Here is a 25374-nt window from a genome sequence, read left to right on the forward strand (position 1 = left end):
TGATCTCCACTCAAACACAGATGACCGTACTTATCCATTACTTCTCCTTCCTAAGGCTGAAATAAAAATAGGAGCAAAGGAAGTTTTTAAAAGGCATGAACCCACAGGATAAAGAATGAAAAAGGAGACTGTAGTAGAAAAGAAAGAAATAGGAGAGTAAGTATTGTTTTGGAATATTGCTGAGAAAGCCAAGAAAGGCACAGCACAGTCGTGTGTCTGCAGAGGTAAAGAAACCAGAAGTGAATGAATGGCCCTGCAGGACCCCCCAAGAGATGCCTGGAGACACCCAGATGCAGTGGAAGACAGGACTGAGACCCCAGTAGTAGTCTGATTAAAAGTCTGAAAACAGGGTAGTGCAATTAGATCCCTGCACAGATTTCCTTTTCCCACCTGCTAGCTAAACCACCCTTAAATATGGGGGCTGGACTGAAAGTACCCTTGGATCCTTTCCAGTCAAGAAAGGTCCTGCAGAGAAAGGTATGAGCTAAGACTTTTTAAGGATGTGTTGGTGGAAGAGGGGTGGGAGGTGGGGGAGGAAGGCAGGGAGGGCTGAAAAGAAAAGGGATTTGTGTTTCAGGTCCTCCAAATATGTTTGTCTCTGCAACCATAAATTTTAAGTAGCAATGTGACTTCCAGGTTAGAGCCACACCAGTCAGGAAAGCCTTATGAGATTCTTGCCATATAGGGACAGGTCCTACAAATCTGTTTTCCTGTTCACCACACAGTCATACTTACCTCGCAAGTTTGCTGAGGCCAAGAACTTGCTTGTTGGGAAGATAACCAATATGGACCTTCAAAGAAGAGAGAGAAATCATGACTGAAAATCCAATGCTTCTTTGTAACAAAATAAGGAAATAAGGAAACATAATACAGTATATGCACTATGTAATTCAACACAACGCAAATGTATCCTTAAGATATCTATATTGACTTAGAAAATGAAGAACTTACAAAAGCATTTAGAAAATTACATATATGCAGTAAAAGAAAAATATACATGAATGTTAATGAAATGGCAAATTTGAAATACAGTCATGGTATTTCCTGGTGAAGTTAAACTCTTCATATAGTTCTTCAAGTCCTTCTTCCATTGAGGGGACACACTCTAGTATCCTGTAACAACATTAAAATATAGCCAGGAAAGCATCCTTCATTTTTTTTTAAAGATGTTATTTATTTTGAGAGAGACAGAGAGAGAGAGTATGAGCAGGGGGAGGGGCAGAGGAAGAGGAAGAGAGAGAATCTCCAGCAGACTCCGTGGTGAGCGTGGAGCCAGACACGGGGCTCGATTCCACAACCCTGAGATCATGACCTGAGCCAAAATCAAGAGTTGGTCTCTCACTGACTAAGCCACTCAGGAACCCCAGGAAAGCTTCCTTTAAATGGCTGAAACTGTAACTATAAATATTGCCATTCCACCTTAAAAATCCCACCCTGTTGCACAGAAAGAGGGTCTCCATGCTCTCTGTCATGCTTGGTGGCCTCATTTCCAAGCTGCTGGAGAACACTGGAGAACACTATCTTCCTGATGGGAGATAAAGGACACAGATACAAATGTGACTCATCAAGACCTGGACCTTAAGACCTAACGCCAAGCCAATTCTGTAATATTAAATGTCACTAACTAGTATCTCCTATGTCCATGTTACCTCTCTTTGAGCCATGTATCAATTATAAGAAATCATTAGTTCTAAAAAACCTAGTAAAGTAAATGGTCATTTGTAGGCTATCAATTAGCCTAATATAAAATCACAGATTCATTTGCATCATGGTTTGCCAGCATTTGTTGCATTTCTTCAGCTAATATTTATTATATATGTGAATAATCGATCTAGTAGTTATTAGTAACTTTTCATCTATTAGCACCTTGCTTTGGGAGTTTGAGAATAGTAATTCATCACCTTCCTGGTCAGCAGAAGGGGAAAATAAAGTAGCACCTCAACACCAGGTATTTCAAAGAAAAAAAGAGTTAAAACTTTCTCACAGAACTTAGAGCTTCTGTACTAACTTGAAATTTTTATACTTCTATACAAAGCCATCCTTTATTGCTTGTACTATTTTTTATCTTTCTGAAGATCCTAAGTCACTTAAATGTCGATTATAGAAAATCCTCACTGAATAATATATTTTTTTAAAAGTTAACAAGAACACAAACATAGAGATAATCATAGCAGAAGGTAACAGGATATAGTGGTGAGAGAATGAGCGTAGACCAAGTCCTAGGTCTAGCCCCAACCAAATCACTAACTCCCTCTGTCCTCTCGGACAAGTCATAGGCTTTCTGGGCCTAAATTCCCCATTTACAATAAAAGGTAATAAAAGGTAATAAAAGGTAATAAGATAAGCTCAAAGGTGCCCTCCTTGAAAAACCTAAGCCCTGATGTCACATGGCTGGCATGATTAATTGTGGGATTGCCAATCAGTGCATACCTCTTGATGAGATGAAATACAGAGCCTTCAGCAACCCCATGAACTACTCCTATCAAAAATGTTTAGCCTTAATCTTAGGAAGTTTTGGATCTAGTCTAGTTTATGGGAAATCCAGAGGTTGAATGGAAGAAATCCAGAAGGCAGGACACTCTACAAGACAACCAGCCCTGTCCCTTCAGTAAGAGAATGTGGATGTGGGAGGGGGGAACTATTTTAGAATAAGAGACTTAAGAAGCGTAACAACCCAAAGCAATACAAATGTGTGACTCTTATTTGGATTCTGGTTTATTTATTTATTTTTTTAAGTAATTTCTATACTCAACATGGGGCTGAAACTCACAACCCTGAGATCAAGAGTCACATGCTCTAATGAGCTGAACCAGCCAGGTGCCCTTGGATTCTGGTTTAAACAAACCAACAGTAAGACAGTTGAGACAACTGTAGAAAGGTAAATATAAGGGTTAGTGACTAGATGCTATTTAGGAATTACTTTTATTTATGGTAGTGCTACTGTGGATAAGAAAATATTTTAGAAATGTGTATTAATAATTAAAAAAAAGAAATGTGGGGGCGCCTGGGTGGCTCAGTGGGTTAAAGTGGGTTAAAGCCTCTGCCTTCGGCTCAGGTCATGATCCCAGGGTCCTGGGATTGAGCCCCACATCGGGCTCTCTGCTCAGCAGGGAGCCTGCTTCCCTTCCTCTCTCTCTGCCTGCCTCTCTGCCTACTTGTGATCTCTGTCAAATAAATTAAAAAATCTTAAAAAAAAAAAGAAATGTGTACTAATAATTAGTGATGAGGAGTCATGCTGTCTACAACATACTTTATATTCTGTTATATGTTGAAAAATTTACTGCTAACTTTTCAGACTGATAGTCAGATCAGAGTTACATTTCCTTAAAAATCCTTATCTTTTACAGACACATACTAGAAGAAGATATGGAAAAAAACAATATCATATCTAGGATTTTCTCCAAAATAGTCCAGTGGGAACTTATATATAACAAGACTGGTCCTTTATCGATAACTATTGAAGTTGGTTTTAGGAAACATGGAACTTTATCATACTAGTCTTTCCATTCTTACATATGTTTGAACTTTTCTGTTATAAGAGGTTTAAAAAAGAGAGATACCACTACATCTGTATGAAAATATTAAACTTAAAAAGACTGAAAGTGCCAAGTGTTGGCAAGGATGTCAAGTGACTGAGACTCACCTTAGAGTACATGAAGTCTAAAGTGGTACAACTACTTTGGAAAACTCAAGATCAGTATTTATTAAATTGGATATGCATATATCCATGACCCTGTCAGTCTACTCCTAGGTATATTCCTAACAGAAATGCGTGCACATATACACTCAAAGAATGCTGATATCAGTATTGTTTGTAATAGGAGAGAGAGAGACAGAGAGAGAGAAAAAGGGGACAATGTAAATATCTATCAAGAACAGAGTAAATTGTGATATGTTTGTACAATGAAATAATATATAGCAATGAAAATAAGCTACAATGACAGGTAATAATATCAGTGACTTTTGCAATGTGGAACAACAACAACCAAAAAAAAGCCAGACACAAAAGATTTCATGCTATAGATTCTTACCATTTATGAGTTGAAAAACAAGCAAAACACTATAGTGTTTGAAATTGATATACGGGTTACCCATGGGGACAAAGGATGGGTTAGGGACTAAAAAGGGCACAAAATGACCCTGCAGGATAGTAATAATATTCTAGTTCTCCACCTGTGAAGAAGTAAGGAATAACTTTATAATTTGTGCATTTTTCTATGTTTCACTTTATTAAAGTGAGAAAATAAAATACTTTTAACAAAAAAAATGACACAAATGTTAACATATTAAATTTAGGTGATGGGTATATACGTACTCGTAACACTATTTCCTGTAAGTCTTCTGTTTAAAAACTATTAATAAAAAGTCAAAATAAAATAAAATTATAATGGGGGTAAGGACAGCACTACTCTTCGTCTTAAATCCACATGTTTTCAAAGAGATGTTTAAGTAAAACAAGCTAGATAACATTATCTAGTTTACATTAGATTCATTTTTCCTAATACAGACAAGGTTGAAAACAAATTAAATCCACTAATACTATGACCTCTACCACAAGAAATTCTGCAATCATTGCTGCTCATGCCGTATTATACCAAAGTAAATCTTGGATCAAACACTATTTAGTCAAAATAAAGAGCAAAGGTTTTCAGAGCCTGTAGCAACTACCTAGGAAAAGAAAATGAAACTTTAATCTCATTATTTTAACCTATTAACATGGTATTTACTATGAAATGTTTGTCCTGAGGACTTTCTGCTACTTTGTTTTTGTTAGTTTTTTTTTTCCCCAAGATTTTATTTATTTATTTGACCAAGCACAAGCAGGAGTGGCAGGCAGAGGGAGAGGAAGAAACAGGCTCCCCGATATGGGGCTTGATCCCAGGATGCAGGGGTCATGACCTGAGCCAAAGGCAGGTGCTTAACCAAATGAGCCACACAGGTGCCCCTCGTTTGGTTAGCTTCAAACTATTAGATTAGTCAAGTTGATAAAGAGTAAATGTTTTTGTGTAACTCTACATACCTGGGATATTAGGAATTAACAGGTAATGATTTTAAATATAATAATCCTAATTTTAAAACTTTAATGTGCTTTTTAAAATTACTAGGAAACAGAGACAACCTTACCTTTCCAACAAATGGAACTAGATGATGCTCGCACATGGAAAACATATCTATGTCCTTCACAATCACCATCTCATCGTGATCTTCATCAAATATAGCATCATTTAGGACATCTGAAATCAAGAGTTTTGCGTTAGTAACATTTCTGATTTTATAGAAAGATATGGAGTAGAAAAAGTAACAATCTCCATGGATAAATATAGACAGTCAACAAAGACACAACATTAATCCTAACTAAAATATTAAGGGAATACAAATTAAAACTACTTATTTTTCTCCCACCAAATTAGCAAAGTCTTTTTTTTTAAATGATGAGAAAAATCCTAAGGATATAGTATTACATAACAAATGCAGGATTACAAACAAATGTGTTTGCTGCATGACAGAAGGAGAAAGGGAGAAATTATGCAAAACAAAAGAGTGGCTATTTCTGGTGATGGAAATGAGTTGCTTTCACTTTCTTCCTTACATTTTCTTGTACCTAACACTTTCTCTATAATAGATGTGTAGAAAACCATATCTGACTTCTGAGGCCAGAGGTCCTCAGCCATCTGACTCTAAGCCAGATCTAGATACCCATAAACTTGATATGTTATCTATCCCCTAAATAATCATCTACTCTTACAGAATTTTCTAGTTACTGTATGCAAGCATCAGACTTAAACAGTTGCCTTCTTCCCTAAAGAAATAAATGCTACAATTTTTATGTATATGCCTGTCCAGACTGGCTTTTGACCTCCGGATTCTGGTACATATGGCCAGGCATATGACAGACATTTAGAAACAAAAAAGCTTTATTTTTAAAAAGCACACTGGCATCTGGACATCTTGGCAGCCTACACACATTTAAGACTCCAAGCTGTGTGATTTCAAGGATTTGGGGATACCCATCTACACAGTACGACGAGACAGAGCAGGGAAGTGACGCGCAGCAGTGTGCAGTGACCTACCGTTACTTCCCCTCAGAAAGGCAGGCTGCAGAGTGAGTCACAGGGAAGAAGCGCAAACGTCCACCCACACAGCCTGACCTTCAGCGGCTCCGCTGCTACTAGAATAGAGGCTCACAGATATTGAGTCATCGTTTAACTACCATTATCATCCCCTGAGTCAGGCTATTCCGAGATACATGTGATTGTGTAGTGGAAAAGTCATTAGTGCGGTCAAGGAAAGTGAACATGCAGGGTTTAGATAGCCACAGACAAACACCGCACTCCTGGTAGCAGAGGCTGATAAAATCCAGGGAAGAAAAGTTCATTCTTTTTTTTTTTTTTTTTAAGATTTTATTTATTTATTTATTTGTCAGAGAGAGAGAGAGCAGAGCAGGCAGAGCGGCAGGCAGAGGCCAAGAGAGAAGCAGGCTCCCCACTGAGCAAGGAGCCCAATGTGGGACTCGATCCCAGGACTCTGGGATCATGACCTCAGCTGCAGGCAGCGGCTTAACCAACTGAGCCACCCAGGCGTCCCGAAAAGTTCATTCTTGAAGTCAATACTTCTCCACAATCAGCTTTCTATACTGAATACTCTGCCCTAAACTTCAGTCATAATTCTGAAAGAAGTCCCCAAGTGCTCCCTGAAGTATCCTGGATTTCTCTAAGATTTTAAAGTAAGATTACTGTCAGGCATAGCTTATTAAAATCTTTAGTCACCTAAGAAAAGGTCCTGAAAGGGAAACAAAGTTCTTTTCTTAAAGAACAAAAGAGAATTATCAAAAAGCAGCATTTATTTGTTTTCTCTGGCAGAGAATGAGGGCATCCCCATTTCTAAGCTCTGACAACAACCATATGGCCCTTGTTAAAATCTGGTCCTCGAGTTAGGCTAAGTTAACATCTGGGTCCATCACTAACCAGCTGCTGGACCCTCAGCAAAGTACTTATGCCTCAATCTTCTAAGCTGTAAATTGGACATGAAAATAGTGCCTACATTTTTCAGGGGTATCCCAAGGATTAACTGAGATAACCCATATGTGTTTAGAAGTGTGGAGTGAGAGGTAGCTGTTGTTATTACTATTATCATAAGTAAGGTTGAGAGAGTCACTAAACTATGTGTCCCGTGCACACGAACACATATCAGAATTTAAAAAGTAATAATTTTCTTCTAAGAGACAGACCATAGAAAAGGAAAGCTATTAACTGCAGTGAGGAAACATGGCAAACACCACTTTATCCAAGTGATCCAGGTTAACTTCACCAGGAATAAGACATATCGATACCATGTAGCTCCTGGTATAATCCAATGAGAAATGCACATCACCTCTATGGTGTCCTTCCCCAAAGTGTGTAACTTTTGTCCAATCACTGGACAAATTGAGGGACATTCTGCAAAATACTTCAACAGGTACTCTTTAAGATTTTATTTATTTATTTGACAGACAGAGATCACAAGCAGGCAGAGAGGCAGGCAGAGAGAGAGAGGGAAGCAGGCTCCCCGCTGAGCAGAGAGCCCGATGCAGGGCTCCATCCCAGGACCCTGGGATCATGATCTGAACTGAAAACAGAGGCTTTAACCCACTGAGCCACCCAGGCACCCCAACAGGTACTCTTTTAAAAAGACATGGAGGAGTGCCTGGGGGGGCTCAGTGGGTTAAGCCTCTGTTTTCAGCTCAGATCATGATCTCAGGGTCCTGGGATCGAGCCCCGCATCGGGCTCTTTGCTCAGCAGGGAGCCTGCTTCCCTTCCCCTCTCTCTGCCTGCCTCTCTGCCTACTTGTGATCTCTGTCTGTCAAATAAATAAATAAAATCTTTTAAAAAAATAAAAATAAAAAAATAAAAAGACATGGGAAGTTTGAAGAAGTGCCATGGATTAGAGGAGACTAAAGAAACATGAAAACTAAACACAATGGAAAAACTAAGATCCACAGAAAGCCTGTAGCTTAGTTAATAGTATTGTACCAATATTAATTTCTTAAGGGATGATAACTGCACCATGAGCCATATGAGATGTTAACATGGGAGGAAGCTGGGGCAAGGGCGTATAGAGGCTTTCTGTACTATCTTTGTAAGTATTCTAGACATCTAATATTATTTCAAAATAGTATTTCAAAATAAAAAAGTAAAAAAAAAAAAAAAGCAACAGGACAATGTCCACCAAGTGGAATATAAAAACAATAGAGCAATACCCAGCAATAAAGTGGAACAGCTACTAATATCTGTACTAATATGGCTGAATCTCCAAAGAATTATACAACATGGAAGAAGTCATACACATACATACAAAAAACTATGTATGAAATTCTAGGAAAGAGAAGTATAAAGAGAGAGAGCAGACAGATGACTTACCAGGGACAAGAGGGGTGGGAGATGGGAATGACTGCAAAATGGTGGAATGAAACTTTTTGGGGCTCTGGAAAGAGTCTATACCTTCAGGTGGTTGTGCAACTGCGCGCATTCGTAAAAATTCACATTGTACACACCACGTTGGTGAATTTTACTGAACTTAAGGTAGCCCTTAACGGAGTGAGCTTTTTAAGATAATCTTAAAAGATTGTAGAATAACCTGCAACCTTTTGTGTAAAGAAAGTGGAAAGGGGGAGATATGAACATAAATACATTTACATGCTTATCTTTAAAAGAAACACTGGAAGAATAAATCAAAAAGCTAATAAAAATGATGACCCCAAAGGACAAAGGAAACAGGAGATAAGAGATATGGATAGAAGGGAGACATCTTTAAACATAATTTGTCACTCGGTTGACTTTGAAATCATGTAAATGTTTTACATACTGAAAATTAAATCAAAAGGAGGGAAAAAAAAAAAACAACTAGTGACCCTCGTATGTCTCAATGCTTTGTGGTAATGGAGCAATATAATGTTGCCTATATTCCATTTCATAAAAGTGGACCCAGACTATAAACTTGACCTAGCCAAATCATTTTTCTTCAATAATGAAGTTTCCCTGCTATATTTATTTATGTTTTGCTCCAACGTATCTGAAAGCTACCATCTGTGGCTAATAAGAACAAAACACTATCACAGATTGCTTTAATTTCCTGCCTGTTATCAGCAGCAAGAGGTAACCCTGGAAACAAGGATTTACGGCATTCTGTTTCCTACTGTTGGTCATAACCAACAAAGGAAACTGAAGGGGCCTCCAAAAGTTAAAGGTTTGTCTATTACAATGCCCCACAAAGAAAAGCGTAAAAGTACACCTTTCTCATGTCATTAATGATGAAGCAATGTCAACAAATAGCCCTGCTAGCCAGCCATCCCTCATGTCTTAAGTCCCTTTCTTAAAGTACAGTAAGTCAGGTCCATAACAGGAGCCCAAGTTCCTATTTAAGCACCCTCTGAAGCAGGGTGCTGTTCAGACTCCCCTAGTGGGCTTGTTAAAACACAAATCACTGGACCCCAGTCACAAAGTTTCTGATTTCGTAGGCTTGGGTGGGACTGAGAATTGGCATTTCTAACAAGTTCCCAGAAGATAACGCCCCTGCTCTGGGAACCATATTCTGAGAACCCCTGTATTAAAGTTCTAGTCCATGTTTTGCGTTGCTACCAAAATCTTCACAACTTCAACATGCTCCTACTCAAACACGGTCATATAAAAAACATGGGCCTACTTCTGCAAGGGTAAAAGGAGGCAGAATCTCTTTCCTGGGAGATTCCCATTAAAAAAAAAAAAAAAAAAAAAAAGCTGGCTCATGGAATTTCTTTTGAATGAATGGTAATAGGAATTAACATAATCTAGGATGTTTGGTGATCAGCACTAAAAATTAGAGATCTCTGGGGTGCCTGGGTGGCTCAGGGGTTAAAGCCTCTGCCTTCAGCTCAGGTCATGATCCCAGGATCCTGGGATCGAGCCCCACATTGGGCTCTCTGCTCAGCAGGGAGCCTGCTTCCTCCTGTCTCTCTGCCTGACTCTCTGCCTACTTGTGATCTCTGTCTGTCAAATAAATAAATAAAATCTTTTTTAAAAAAAGTTAGAGATCTCTGAAGAAGCCAGAATTTCACACCCCATGCACCTTCCTGGAGAACAGTGTTAGCAGACAATGGAAGAAAGCCTGGAACACTGAATGTGCATCCATCCTAAGGGATAGCGAAGAGAATGAGTCTGCCTACGAATTTTAGAACTAAGACAGCAGAACACAGAGAGTGAGAGCTAAAAAGGCATAAAAAACCTCTTTGCTCCTGGCTGGAATTAAATCAACTCATGGGGCAAACAAAGACAAACCTACCCTGACTTGGGGGAGAAAGGTCTGAATCACTGGCCCAAACCCTCCAACATCAGAGCTGCCTCCACCATCATACACCCCTTACTTCATCACACCTCCTGGTAACACTGTTATACGTGTAATTTCTCCCAACCTTGGAGGCAGGCATTGCAGCTTAAGGCTTTAAAGCTTCCACACAGTGCCCTATATGCCATGCACAGAATCATATTTAAACACAGAACTTCCACTTTATCTAATTAATATGTCAGTCTTTACCCTGCCAGTTTATTTCCTTAAGATAGATTTCAAAGAAAGGACTCCAAAGAAACTCACGTGGCCAAGGGCATAGAAGAATTATCATTGCAACATTATTGGTAAGAGCAAAATTAGGAATTTAAACATGCATCAGAAGAACAATTACACAATTTGGGTAGAGTCATATAATAAAATACGACCCGGGGCACCTGGGTGGCTCAGTGGGTTAAAGCCTCTGCCTTCGGCTCAGGTCGTGATCCCAGGGTCCTGGGATCGAGCCCCGCATCTGGCTCTCTGCTCAGCGGGGAGCCTGCTTCCTCCTCTCTCTCTGCCTGTCTCTCTGCCTACTTGTGATTTCTGTCTGTCAAATAAATAAATAAAAAAACCTTTAAAAAAAATAAAATAAAATATGACCCAACAGTGAAAGTAAGTGAATCAAAGCTGAATTATTTCCTGAAACAATGTTCAATGAAAAAAGCAAGTATTAAAAGCAATAGCAGATATATACAGTATGATCCCTTTAAATGAACTAGAAGCAAAATTACATGTTCTTTATGGACATATATATGAAATAAAAGTATAATAATAGACATGAGAGTAGAGGTCAAATTCAGGAGAGTGGTTAACTCTGTAAAGGGTAACAGGATTAGAAAAAGGTATCTATGAAACTCCATTTGTATTTTCAGAAGCAATTACAGCAAAATATTAAGAGTTGTTCAAACTAGATGACGGTTGGTTAAACAAATTCTTTGTACTTTTCCTTATTTCAGACCTTTCATTAATTAAAAAAAATTATTGAGTTTTTCATGCATGTGCTGGTGTTTTGGTGTTTTTCCTGAAAAAAAGCAAGATACTGAGGTTACCTTTGCATAGAAGGTAATTGGCTAGAGGTCAATTACACAGGAAAGACAGAGCCTGCTTCATGCAATGTTGCAAACTCCTTCAGAAACCTCCCTAGATCACACTCTGCAATTAAAACAAAGGCTTCTGTCTGCCCTCATTTTGGTGATAAAACATTTTGTATTCTACCCTCTATTTGAAAAATTTGTCCTACAAGTAAGTGTAAGTCACTATCTCTGCTTTCATGTCCATCATGATGGTACACCACTTATTAGCACTTCCAACACTCACAGCTTCTTGCACTTAACAAGACAAAGCTAACATTTGTAAAACTTGGCCAAAATAAGCATGAATTCAAACATTCCACAGACTGATAGAACGATGGAAACTAAGATGACTTTAGACAACCATTCACACCATCTGCTGAAGTAGACAGAGCTGTGGCATAGCTTTGTTAAGCTCCATGAACTTATTTCACAAACTGCAAGTTTGTCAGCAGGACAGATCTAATGCATTGCAGAGAAAAGTAAAAACTGGTTATTTTGGAAATTTTCATTCCTGTCATCCCTGAAAGAGATAAATTCCCATGTTGCTTGTAAGCAATTAAAATACAGCAAAGGGGCGCCTGGCTGGCTCAGTCAGCACAGCATGTGACTCCTGATCTCAGGATTGTTAAATTCAAGCCCCACACCGGGGGTAGAAATTACTTAAAAATAAAATCTTAAAAAAAAAATTATAAAATAAAATATAGGGAAGACAACACAGATGGATTTTGATGGAATTATGCTAAGTGAAATAAGTCAGAGAAAAACAAATATTGTATGATCTCACTAACGTGGAATCTAAAAAAAGCTGAACTCTTACAAACAGAGTAGAATGGGAGGGTGGGAGAAATGGGGAGATGTTGGCCAAAAAATACACACTTCTAGTTAAAGATGAATACATTGCTGTTTTTTTTTTTAAATGCACACCTTTTTGAATATAGTTAACAATACTGAATTACATATTGAAAGTTGCTAAGAAAGTAGATTTAAATGCTTTCATCATAAAAAAGAAACAGTAATTAGGTAATGGAGGTATCAGCTAACCTACAGTGGTAATTACATTGCAATATCAAATGTATTTGATGTAAGTGTATCAAATCAACTTGTTGTACACCTTAAACTCACACAATGTTGCATGTCAATTATATCTCAATAAAACTGTTCAAAAAAATGTAGCCAAGGATACTGAAATAAATGTACTGGCTGCCCTCAAAATATTACTAATATGCATGTTTTATTCAGCAAATAAAATACTAGAGAACTATTCCCATCTTCTTAGCTGGGCTTGTCATGAACACAGTGTTTGTTATTGAGGGACATGTTTTCATATACGAAATTATCTTTATTAAACAAAAGTTTTCCCTCATTACAACAGTACGGTTTGTTGTGGTTTATTTATAAGATACTGAAATGAGGGGGCGCCTGGGTGGCTCAGTGGGTTAAAGCCTCTGCCTTCAACTCGGGTCATGATCTCAGGGTCCTGGGATTGAGCCCCACATCAGGCTCTCTGCTCAGCAGGGAGCTTGCTTCCCCCTCTCTCTCTGCCTGCCTCTCTGCCTACTTGTGATCTCTCTCTCTCTCTCTGTCAAATAAAAAAAAAAAAAAAAAAATAGATACTAAAATGAGAAAATGGAAGTGCATACAATTTCTCTACCCAGACACCATTACTTAACTGGCTCTTTGAAAATCACACACACAGTGGGTCAAAAAGTAGAATGGCAAATGAGAAGAAAAGAACTTTAAAAGTCCAAAGACCCATGTTCTCATTTGAACTTTGTACAGACTATGACCTTAGCTACAGGCTCCTCACAGGTGAGAGGACGATTTTAGAGAAGGAACTTAACAGGACTCCCAGGTTCCTCGCTTGCACAACTCTAGGGGTGTTAGAAATCAACGCCAAATTACAACACAATTATTTTCCCACCCCCAATGATTGTTCACCTTTTGAGATGGGCAAAGGCAATAGCCAGCAGCTTTCTGTACTGAGGCAGGGAAAAGCACTTGTTTTAAACTTCAGATTTTTTTTTCCATGGATAAAACTGAAGGCTGCCAATTCTGCACATTATTAACTCTCAAAGTTATCCGAGCCTACTAAGTATTCCCAATCTGGTCTCAGTTTACTACTCTGAAAATTTGTGGTAGACAAAAATGAGAACCTTAAAAGGCTATCCAAGGAAAGAAAGAAGAGTGTATTCAAGGAGTCATTAAAAAAAAAAAAAAAAAAAAGAGGCACACTTGCCAAATTTAGTTTTTTAATTGGATAATTTTATATATCTTTCACAATCCAGCTGTTAAACTGTAAATGGAATTTACAAAACAGATGGTGGTAACAAGGTCTGGTTCACAGCAGTTCTAAAGAAAGAACACACCAATCTGATCAACTAACCATTTGCTTCCGAAGCTTTTAATAGGCTCATCCCTTATCATCCTACATTCACTTATGCCATGAAATATCATACAGATGGATGTTATGGAACCATCTGTAATTTGTCTGACAAATAAATACCAGCAGGGTGTGCATCAATTAAACTGAAACTAACGTATAGAATTGTTGAATCACTATATTGTACTCCTGAAACTAATGGAACACTGTCTGTTAATTATATTAGAATTTTTGTAAAACATGCCTCCGAAAACGGAGAGAATGCCTAGAAGCTAGACTACAGAAGCAGTAGTTAAAAAAAAAAAAAAAAAAAAAAGCAATTTTTACCAAAAGGAAAAATTATGGGCTAGGAAAAAACATGATATTGAGCATAAAGATTTGATCCAGGCCTTAAGATGCATGGAAAGAAAGGAGGGTTTTCCAGAGGGTATAAGGAAGAGGGAGACTGGGGCACCTCAGTGGCTCAGTCATGAAGTGTCTGCCTTAGGCTCAAGTCATGATCCCAAGGTCCTGGGATGGAGCCCCGCATCAGGCTCCCTGCTCAGCAAGACGCCTGCTTCTCCCTCCCCCACTCCCCCCTGCTTGTGTTCCCTCTCTTGCTGTCTCTCTGTCAAGTAAATAAATGAAATCTTTTTTTTTTAAGATTTTATTTATTTATTTGACAGACAGAGATCACAAGTAGGCAGAGAAGCAGGCAGAGAGAGAGGAAGGGAGGCAGGCTCCCTGCTGAGCAGAAAGCCCAATGTGGGGCTCGATCCCAGGACCCTGGGATTATGACCTGAGCTGAAGGCAGAGGCTTTAACCCACTGAGCCACCCAGGAGTCCCAATAAATGAAATCTTTAAATAAAAAAAAAAAAAAAAAAAGGAAGAGAGATGCTATAGGAAATAAAATACAGAAAAATAGGAAACAACAAAAAGTGAGGACTGCCTGAGTGTCTAGAATTAGACAGAAATCAAATAACCTTCTATTTTAGAGCATTTTTCAAATTAAAAATTACATTTTGCTCATGACTTCTTTCAGGCTCTGCTTTACTCTGCATTTGTCAAAAGTAGTTATCATCCCCATTTAACAGATGAGCAAACTGACGCTCTATTTGGAAACATTACGTGCCTGCTAAAGAAGATCATACCTGTTAGCATAAGAGCTGGATTTTGACCCCACCTTCTGATTTCCACAGGACAGCCTGATCACCAGCCACCAGAAATCTGAACCTGGCCTACAAGAACAATGAACTCAAGGGGGAAAGCCCAGAGGCAAGAAATCAGGAGTTGCTGTAGTTCACAGTCAGCCACAAGGTAACAAGCCTAAAGCCAGTGAGAGCAAAGGAAACAAAGGAAAGAAATCTGATGTTTTAAAATAGAAGTTGTATTAGTGATAAACACAGGGGCTGAAGGAGAGAAGCTATCCATCAGCCCAAGAGAGCAGACAGAAAGTGCAGCCTGATACCCAGAGGCTGTCAGAGCCCAGAGCTGGTGCACACTGTTTACAAAAGACTGTTTTACCAGCTATTTATTTGGTTTGTATGAGGGAAAATTCAGTAATTTAATGCTACTTTGACCTTTACTTTTTGAAATGAAACTAGAACAGTTTCAGGGGAAAGGAGAATCCCATTAAAATCTTCAAACTAATAAAAAGGCTTAAAAAAAAGAAAAAGGAACATCTCTATAGAAGTTTATCCTAGGAAACTGGTAAAGAGTCACTTTTCAAACTAACTACAGACTTTAAATCTTCAAGATCCAAATATATTATGTCTCCTGGTGTGATATGGTATGAAGAAAACAGCATTCTTGTTAAAAATGTTTTCCCTGAATTTAATCGAGTCTTTAGACCCAACTTCCAATTCCAGGAATATGAGACATAGAGCAACAAGTTAAATGAAAACAGGAAGAAAACAATCAGAAATCTCAAAGGTGGAAGAGGTCATACGACAACTTAGAATCTCTGATAAGTCAGTGTCACAGGGTAGAGGTAGGAAGAAATCTTCTAGATTAAAACCTAACAATAAAAAAAAAAATAAATGAAAATAAAAAATAAACTTTTAAAAAACTAACAATCAAATGCAAATGTATGGATCTTGAGGGGGTCCTAGTTTAAACAAATCATGAGTCAAAGACATTTGGGACAATTGGGGGCATAAAATTAGGTGTTAACTCTACTATTATGAATGTAGACTAGGTATTAAATGATATGAAGAAATTAATAGTTAATTTTAGTAAAGACAGTACAAGCGGTTAAGAAGAAAAACACTTTCTAGGGTGACATTTCACCTCTAAATAAATGTCTGACTTGTTCTCAGTAAAATAGACCATGTCAATAGGGCAAAACATTAATTTTGAATCTAGGTAGTAAGTATGTTAGCTGTCCATATACAATTTTGTCCATTTTTGTGTGTGAAAACTTTATATAAAAAAAATGAAAAGTAGGGGGGCGCCTGGGTGGCTCAGTTGGTTAAGTAGCCGCCTTAGGTTCAGGTCACGATTCCAGGGTCCTGGGATTGAGCCCTGCATTGGACTCCCTGCTCAGCAGGGAGCCTGCTTCTCTCCTTCCCTCTGCTTACCACTCTGCTTACTTGTGCTCTCTCTCTCTGTCAATAAATAAATAAAATCTTTTAAAAAATAAAAAGTATAAAAGTAAAATAAAATGTCACAGGACACCTGGGTGGCTCAGCTGGTTAGGCATCCAACACTTGGTTTCAGTGCAGGTCATGACCTCAGAGCAGTGAGATCGAGCCCCGTTTTGGGCTCCATGTTCAACATGGAGTCTGTGTGAGATTCTCTCGCTCTCCCTCCCCCACTGCCCTTCCCTCTGCTCCTACAAGTGTGCTCTCTGTCTCTGAAATAAATAAAATCTTTTTAAAATATTTTTTCTTAAAATAACAATAAAATGTCACAATCCTAACAGAGAACATTGGTTTTCTTATTATTACTGTGCTAACAGGCAATCTAACAATTCCCCTTCTAATGGATAGGAAACCTTATTAACAAACTAAACCTCAAGCACTAGTATGACTAGCAATTGTTTATTCTTCCTGAGGAAAAAGTCCTTAAATAAAGGCTTTGTCTCACCCATGGGGCTATAGATTGGAAGACCACAGGCCCTAAAGAGCATATAGATGAAGAACATTTTCAAAAATCTGCATCACAAGAAAAAAAAAGAGAGAGACGTGTTACCATAGAAACTATCTGTGTGGTTGAATGTTTCAAAGGAAAACAGCACCTTTAGTCATGAAAGAAGCCTGAGGTAGAACCTCACGTGTCAGCGGAAGAAAGTCATCAGAGTGAGCAATGAAACAATTCTGACAAACGTGCCTGTAGTACAGACACCTAGGTGTGACAATTCCACTCCTAGTCCAACCGCCCCTCCTGTAGACCAGATCCAGAAAGCCTTGAAAGGAACTTGTTAGGGCTTAAATTAGTTAGTGGGGATGCTGTGACTAGTGCAGACTAGTTGTTCTTCCCATTATACCAGGATGAACTTGTTGACATACTAAAATAGTTTAAGAAACACCAGCTGGACCTCAGGATTCTATCAGTAAACAAAGTCTAACAGGCTAACTATAAAGCTGAAACACCTCTCTTAGAAAGCACTTCACTTCTAAACAGCCCCACCCTCAAAAAGCTCAGTTGAGGGACACCTGGGTGGCTCAGTTGGTTAAGCGGCTGCCTTCAGCTCAGGTCATGATCCCAGTGTCCTGGGATCGAGTCCCACATTGGGCTCCTTGCTCGGCAGGGAGCCTGCTTCTCCCTCTGCCTCTGCCTACCACTCTGTCTGCCTGTGCTCACAGACTCTCTAACAAATAAATAAATAAAATCTTAAAAAAAAAAAAAAGCTCAGTTGATAGCAGTGGTGGAGGAATAGGAAGAAATGGGTAATAAAATGAAAGGAAAAAACAGTGTGGGATAAGCATGACTTGCTTATGCAGAGCAAGGGCTCTAACGGCTGGAGGCTGTAAGCTAATCACTCTGCTGCTGAAAGGCAAATTGTTTCTGGTGGCAATCAGTGGCACTTCCGTGATTGCCTGTGCATTAGCGGAAAACACTTACATTTTGAAGGGGTAGTCAGTTAGCTCCTTGGCAAAGACCTCACTCTCAGCTGAACTCCAGCACCTAACACCTTCATCTCTGCTCATGAACAGCTTACCATACAATAGGCATAATTGCATTTTAATCTTTTTTAGTAGAGAATTTCCTTGTTTGGGACATTTGTCAATGGCCTCTGTTGAAATGGGTCCTGATTCCTACTTAGAAAAATAAATACTCATTGATGTACATAAAACATATCATACCTCATAGAGAAGAGCCATATGTTCTGGCAAAGCTCTTCACTTGAAACAGCATTTGGACCAACTGGACCTCAAAAAAATTCAATGCAGAACTCAGCAACAGCCAATTTCCTCACCTAGGGGATATAGCTCAGTGGTAGAGCATTTGACTGTAATTTCCTCACCTAAATCTGGTTTCTTGTTCACAGAACTCTAGAGAAGCAATAGCTGTTGATAAATGGGTAGTGAATGTGTCTCCTCATGGTTAGCAACCAAAATCAAAAAAAGACAGTGAAAACAATTTAGAGGAAGAGAGCAGATAATAAGGGCCAAATATTTTGGAAAAACGAGCCTCAGGTAGAATGTCTGCCTTGATCTCCAGCTCCAGTGTGGAACGAAGCAGTGATTTTTCAAGACGGACTGTGCCCTAAATTAAAGGCCCTCATGAGAGGAGGAGTGATGGAACAGAAGGGGGAAAAGAATGCAGTCGAGAGAATGGAACACAACAAAACCTCACAGCCATGGTGAGGAAAAACAAGAAAAAAAATCAGGCAAGTATTTTCAGAAGGATGAGACCTGTTCAATTTTAGTAAAATTATAGTGGCACTAACAGCTAGAAAGTAAGTTGGGAAGTTAAAAAGTCACTGGACTTTTGGTGAGAGAGGACAAAGAGTCAGAGCAAGAGAAGATAAGACAGAGTCTAGAGATACTCAAGAAGTACAAGAGTCAGGACTTGGAGCACAAGTAAGCAAGGAGATTAACCAGAAGAAGCACAGATAAAACCAACAACCAGATTATAAAGACTAGACCAATTAAACCAAATAAGCCAACTAGCAACACGCATTCAGGTAAAGTTCATAGACGGGATGACTGGCCAGAATGGATTTTTAAAACATCAGAGAAAGGAGCCCACTGATGCCTTCCATCCTGACCTTTAAAAATTGGACAATAAATTGCTTTAAAAGTTTCATTTAATTTTAATTCTATGGTACCAACAACTATGAATATTAGTATATTGTTTTTAATCCAGAACACTTAGATGGTAGCCTTCTCTAAACCAGCATGGACAATTTCTGTTTAAACAACAAAAGGGGTGTCTGGGTGGCTCAGTCAGTTTAGCGCCTGCCTTCAGTTCAGGTCATGATCTGATGTGGGCTCCCTGCTCATTGGGGAGTTTGCTTCTCCCTCTCCCTCTGCTCCTCCCCCCCACCCCGTGCTCTCTCGCTCTTGCTTACTCTCTAATAGATAAATAAAAATCTTTAAAAATAAATAAATAAACAATAGCAGCAGCAACAACAACAAAAACACTTGGGGTACCTGGCTGGCTCAGTTGGTGGAGCATACATCTCTTGATCTCAGGGCTGAGAGTTCGAGCCCTGAGTTAGGTGTAGAGAGGACTTAAAAAACAAAAAATTTAAAAAACTTTTTCCAAATCCTCAAAATGAATTTCCTTCTACTTTCAGCTCAAAAGTTACCACCTCCACAGTAATCTGCGGTTTCAAGTCTCTCCACCAGAAGCATCTGCCTCCCTTCTGACCACACAAAACTCCATATGCTCCTCTCCTCAGGAACTTACTGTTTGGTCCCTGCTATAGACCCTGCTTTCTCTTTGCTAGGATTCAGGAAGAAAAACAGAATTCCTACATATTATGATCCTCACATACTAAGTAGGTCTTCATATGAAAACACAGGCACTTAAAAACTGAGGGGGCATGATGTCGATTAGAACATGAATGCTGTAGTCACAAACTACCTAGATCAGCCCAGGCAGAGCAGGTATTTCCATACCATCCTTTACAAAAGGGGAAAAATGACAATTAAACTTTAGAAACATGCCAGTAATTACATGCATAGTTAAAAGAGAAGGTCACATTCAAACTCAGTCTCTTTCTACATGCAATAAAGATCACAAAGAAGGGTGCCTGGGTGTCTCAGTCCCTTAAACATCTTCCCTCAGCTCAGGTCATGATCCTGGAGTCCCGGAATCAAGTCCTGCATCCAGTTTCCCATTCAGCAGGAAAATCTTAAAAAAAAAAAAATCACAATGAAGATCAAGCTCACAAATATATATATATATATATATATATATATATATATATATATACACACAATTTTTCTATAATTTCAGGGTAAACGTTTTTCAGTTATCAGATTTTTCTGGTTAGCTAGCACTTAGGAAAAGTTGTATTTATTTTACTCCTAGATTTGAAACAACTTTGCCAAAATATTTTCACCTATTTGAAAATACATGCACATACCTCAAAAATCAAAAACTGGAAATAGTGAAAAATATTGCTTCTATACTTATGTGCTATCGGCCCAGTTCATATTCTGATTAACATGTAATACCAATATAAGCAACATTTTATTGTACCACATATCCCATTTTTCCTACAAAATATAACTCCTCTGAGTTAGCCATTCTAAAAGCCTAGACATTGAGGTTACTTCCACATTCAAGGCTATAGTGGCTAACTTTGAGCATATGTATTTAATGTGTCCAAGTATCCATCTAAGATAAATTCCTAGAGGCTGGATTTTCAAGTAGCTTATATAACTTGGTATATGATAGATGTTGCCAAATTAACCTCCATAAGGATAGTATCCTTTCAACAGTAATAGTTTTTGCCCTAGCACTTCGATAACATAATGTAGTATCAAATTTTTGGACTTTTGTCAATCTAACAAGGAAGAAATGTCTGTGTGCATTTCTCTTACTGAAAGTGAGGTCAAGCATCATTCCAAGTGTTTAAGTCATTTGTATTTCCTACCCCATGAACTGTCTGCTTACAGGTCTCCTCGATTTTTCAGTTCTGTTTTTGACCTTTCACATTAATTTCTAGCCTCTCTTTTTATATTAGTTTGATTACCCTGTTGTCTCAAGGGGAGTTGTAAATATTTCTTCCCATTTTGTCATTTGAATTCATTCATGTTGGTATTTCACATGTGATAATTCATAGTTTTTATGTAGTTAAATTATTTTCTTTTATGGCTTCTAGATTACATCATAATAAGGTAGAGCTCTACTTTAGAATTAAAGAAACTAACAGTCATAATTTTAAGCTTTATTTTAAATACTTTTAATCTTACTAAATAGTTGCAAAGATAGTCTAAGACATTCTTCTATATCTTCTTTATAGAAATTCAGTCAATAAATTCAAAAGGAATTAAAGAACCAAACATCATTATTTTGCAAATTATAATTACTGGGTCTAGACAATCATCAATGGCTATTAAAAGTAGTAAGTGAAAGACTGGTGAGGCACTTTATAATGGATGAATAAGGCTGATAACACCTAACACTGAACAATTTTGATGTCACAAAAAGACAACTAGTTATTTAGTTGCCTCCTGATGGAAGCATATGCCACCATTTATAAATTATTCTTTACTAAATTTAAGAGTTATTTTTGGGTGGGAGCAGGGAGGCACACCTCTAAATCCACTAGTATTTAAGGAACATGTTAAACTAAATCATGAGAAAATAATGAGCAAAACCTAGAATGTGGAAAATTCTATAGGACAAATGACCCTGTTTCTTCAACAAATTATAGGGGATAAAAAGGAATAACAAATTGTAACAAATTAAAAGAAACTTAAGGACATTAATCAAATACAATGTGTGAATCTTGTTTGAATCTTTATCCAAAGAAACCAATTTGTAGGAGTGCCTGGGTGGCTCAGTGGGTTAAAGCCTCTGCCTTTGGCTCAGATCCTGATCCCAGGATCCTGGGATGGAGCCCCACATTGGGCTCTCTGGTCAGCAGGGAGCCTGCTTCCCTCTCTCTCTCTCTGCCTGCCTCTCTGCCTACCTGTGATCTCTCTCTGTCAAATAAATAAATAAAATCTTAAAAAAAAAAAAAAAAAAGAAACCAATTTGTAAAGAGACACCTGTGGAAAAATCAGAGAAATGTAAACACTGGATAGATATTTGGAAATAAGGAATAACTGTTAATTTCAAGCACAATATTTTTTGGTCTTTTTATTTTAGATATAGTGAAGTATTTATCAATGAAATGACGTATTTGGGATTTGTTTTAAAACAATTCAGTGAGGGAATGTGAGACAGAAAGGTTGAAATAAGATAGACCTATATTTATGCTAACAGTTGAGGCTAGAAGGCACACATCAGCTCATTATACTATGCTGTGTACATTTGAACATTTCTATGACAGCTTAAAAACTGATTGCAATCTTGACAGATTTTCTAGAGATCCTTCCCCATAATTTTTATGTGCCAGGGAACAGACCAGTCACTTCAGTGATACCTTGAAATAATATGTTGACTGACTCTAGGAGCTATCTCAAACAGGTGAGTTTCTGCAGTGCAGACTGTCTGACTCTACACACTTGTCTAAAGGATGACCTCTGGTCTAAAAGTATTCAGGAGGCCCAGTTGGAATAACTTGTGGCTTTTTTTTCATAAAGACAAGTCCTCTGAATTTTTCTTCAGTGTATAAAACAAGTAGTATTTATTGAGCACCTACACAGAGAGGATTGTGGTAGAAAAAAAGAGTTAAGAAAGGGTCTTTGTCTTTATGAAATTAATTCAAACACGTGCTGGGAAGTTTGCTAGGGATGCAACACGGAGTACAAACAGTTCCTCTTCTCTAAAAGGGACTAAAAAACTGCTAATGAGGCTTGTAATCAGACAAAATTCCAGTGAGTAAATGTCCTCTCAGCCTTGAGTATAACACATTTACCTCAGTTCAGATAATCTTTGATTAACCAAATCCAAATTATCCCCAGATCTAACTGCCATAGATTCAAAAGAGAATGTAGAACCGCAGGGAATATATTCATTTATATAAACTGGAATTAGGAATGGTTCATATGATCCAGGATTCATAATCTAGCATACATCAAAGATTAGATAGTTGCCCTCTCCTGGCAAATTTTAATACTGCAGTCTGACTCAACCTAATACGGGACTCAAATTACAGGAGTATATTGCAAATGAGCCAGTGGGTGAAACCCAGCCATGGAAGAGTTTCAAGAGCTGAACAAAGAAAACAGCAGAGAAAATACAAAAAGGGGGAGGAGGAGGGAATTTAAATAAATCAGCACAGTATTATGATAAAACAGAATGCCAGAAACTATAACTCTCATTTTCTATCATCTTCCCAGCACTGCTATTGTCAAGATACGATCTTGGGCAGGTCCTCTCTGTGCCTCAGTTTTCTTATCTGTAAAATGGGAATACATCACCTACCCTCTAGGGCTACTGTGAGGGCAACCGAGACAATATATGTAAAGAACTCAGCACCTAGTAAGTTATCGTAGTGTCTGTTTTTACTCACATGTCAGCTCAGGCATCCACACTCCTATCTCCCAGCACAGATAAATTCCTTTGTTAAGTGCTCTCATTGAGCTCTGTCCATTTTATCCTTAACATTTCTCAATCTGTAATCCCACACTCACTCATGTGATTTTGATGAATATCGGTCTTTGTCCAAGAGTCTGTAAATTCCGTAACAGCAGAAACCATATCTGGCTTTACTTATCCTGTGTTCCAAGCATTTGGTGCAGGGTCTGGCACTCAATAAATTTGTTATGTGAAACTGTAAAGTTGCCAGTCTTATGAAGAATAGTATTTAGCCCTGGTATAGGTATAAGGTGAATCGTATTCCTTCCCAAAAAGATAAGTCAGAGCCCAAAACCCCAGTACCTCAGAATGTGACTTATTTGGAAATTGAGTAACGGCAGATGTAATTAACTAAAGTAAGAAGGGACATAGTGGAGTACAATAGACTCAGTCCTATGTGACTGTTGTCTTTAAAAGAGGAAAATCTGAACACCAATAGAGATGGAGATTGGAATAATGCAGCAAATGAACACTGAGGTTTGATACCTACCACCAGATGTTGGGAAGAGCAAAAAAGGTCTCTGCACTACAACTGTCAGAGGGAGTATGGTTCCACCCACACTTCCACCTACACCTTGCTTTTGGACTTCTAGCCTCTAGAACATGGGACAATAAAATACCTGTTGTTTAAACAGCCCAGTCTGTGGTACTTTATACCAACCCAATGAAACTAAAACAGGCACCAAACTGATGGCTTTGTTTGGTATTCCAAAGTTATCTGTAGTGAACTTTTTTTCTCCCAGGTCAGAAAAATTGTTAATAGATAATATATTTTTAAAAGAAAACCTTAGAGGGCACCTGGGTGGTTCAGTCAGTAAAGTGTCTGACTCTTGGTTTCTGCTCAGGTCATGATCTCAAGGGTCATGAGATCAAGCCCCAAGATGGGCTATGTGCTCAGTGTGGAATCTGCTTCAGATGCTCTCCCTCTGCCCCTCCCCCCACTCCCACTCTCTCTTTCTCTACCAAATAAATAAACAGATCTTTAAAAAATAATTTAAAAAATAAAAGAAATCATTAGGACAAGCTGTTTTCCTCCATTCTCAATGGCTTAACAGCTTTAATCAACTTTGACTATTCCTAAATTCCAGGCATGTACTTCAACAACTTCATTATTTTTTCTTCTTTATTCATAGTACACTTTCTAGCAGTAAGTAGAACTAAGTCCTATAAAAGTATTCATTAGCAAAACAATTTAAAATAAAAATTACTAGTGAATCAATATGTAGATGACCTACACACATCCAAAAATAGCACCTCTCCATGACGAGATTAACATTTAATATATTTAAAAACTTGGGACATAAACTCACATTTCATCCACAATATGGGAGGGATAGTAAATAATGTGATTCTTGTCCCCATTCATACCTTATAAATTGTTACAATTTTTAGTTCATCATTGGTCTGATTTGGTAAATCACAAGGATTTGTGATTCAAAAACAGTAAAAAATCTTTCGTGAGTCCTAGCACATTTCAGCATGAAGTAACTAAGACTCATTTTTGGATAAACAAAGTCTCTAATTGCTTTGTATTATCTTTCTTTGTTTATTTTTGAGAATGAGAGAGTGCCTGCCTGTGGTGGGGGTTGGGAGGGCACAGGGGGAGAGAGAGGATCTTAAGCAGGCTCCACACCCAGTGCAGAGCTCCACATAGGTGATCTCATAACCCTGAGATCATGACTTGAGCCAAAATCAAGAGTCAGAGCCTTGACCAACAGAACCACCAAGGTGCCCTGCCTTGTGTTATCTTTAAAGGATAGATACCATCTTGCAGTGAAAATTACTGAGGCAGGGCTCCTCAACCCTGGTGGGAAGACAGTCAAGAAGCCCATCACCTGTGGTACCCTCTCCTCATGCTGCATTACACACATGCTTAAGTGCTTCCTAAAAACTGATTTATGAAAACTGTTTTGGCATCCTGGATAAGACAAGCTAAAACCTACATTAATTAGAA

General features: G+C 38.3%; 1 protein-coding gene across 2 annotated transcripts in view; it reads right to left on the bottom strand.

The window, feature by feature from the left end:
* Positions 1 to 25374, bottom strand: part of LOC111139155 (GTP cyclohydrolase 1) — a 43936-nt gene that overhangs the window by 14136 nt on the left and 4426 nt on the right. For both annotated transcript variants that reach the window (XM_022491316.1, XM_022491325.1), the window contains exons 2-3: positions 5125 to 5234; positions 736 to 791 (exon numbers count right to left, since the gene is read on the bottom strand). In XM_022491316.1, the coding sequence (XP_022347024.1) occupies positions 736 to 791; positions 5125 to 5234 (166 nt within the window). The remainder of the gene's footprint in view (positions 1 to 735; positions 792 to 5124; positions 5235 to 25374) is intronic.

This window comes from Enhydra lutris, unplaced genomic scaffold, assembly GCF_002288905.1.
Source record: "Enhydra lutris kenyoni isolate GAN:26980312 unplaced genomic scaffold, ASM228890v2 scaffoldscaffold4, whole genome shotgun sequence".
NCBI classification, from domain to species: Eukaryota; Metazoa; Chordata; class Mammalia; order Carnivora; family Mustelidae; genus Enhydra; species Enhydra lutris.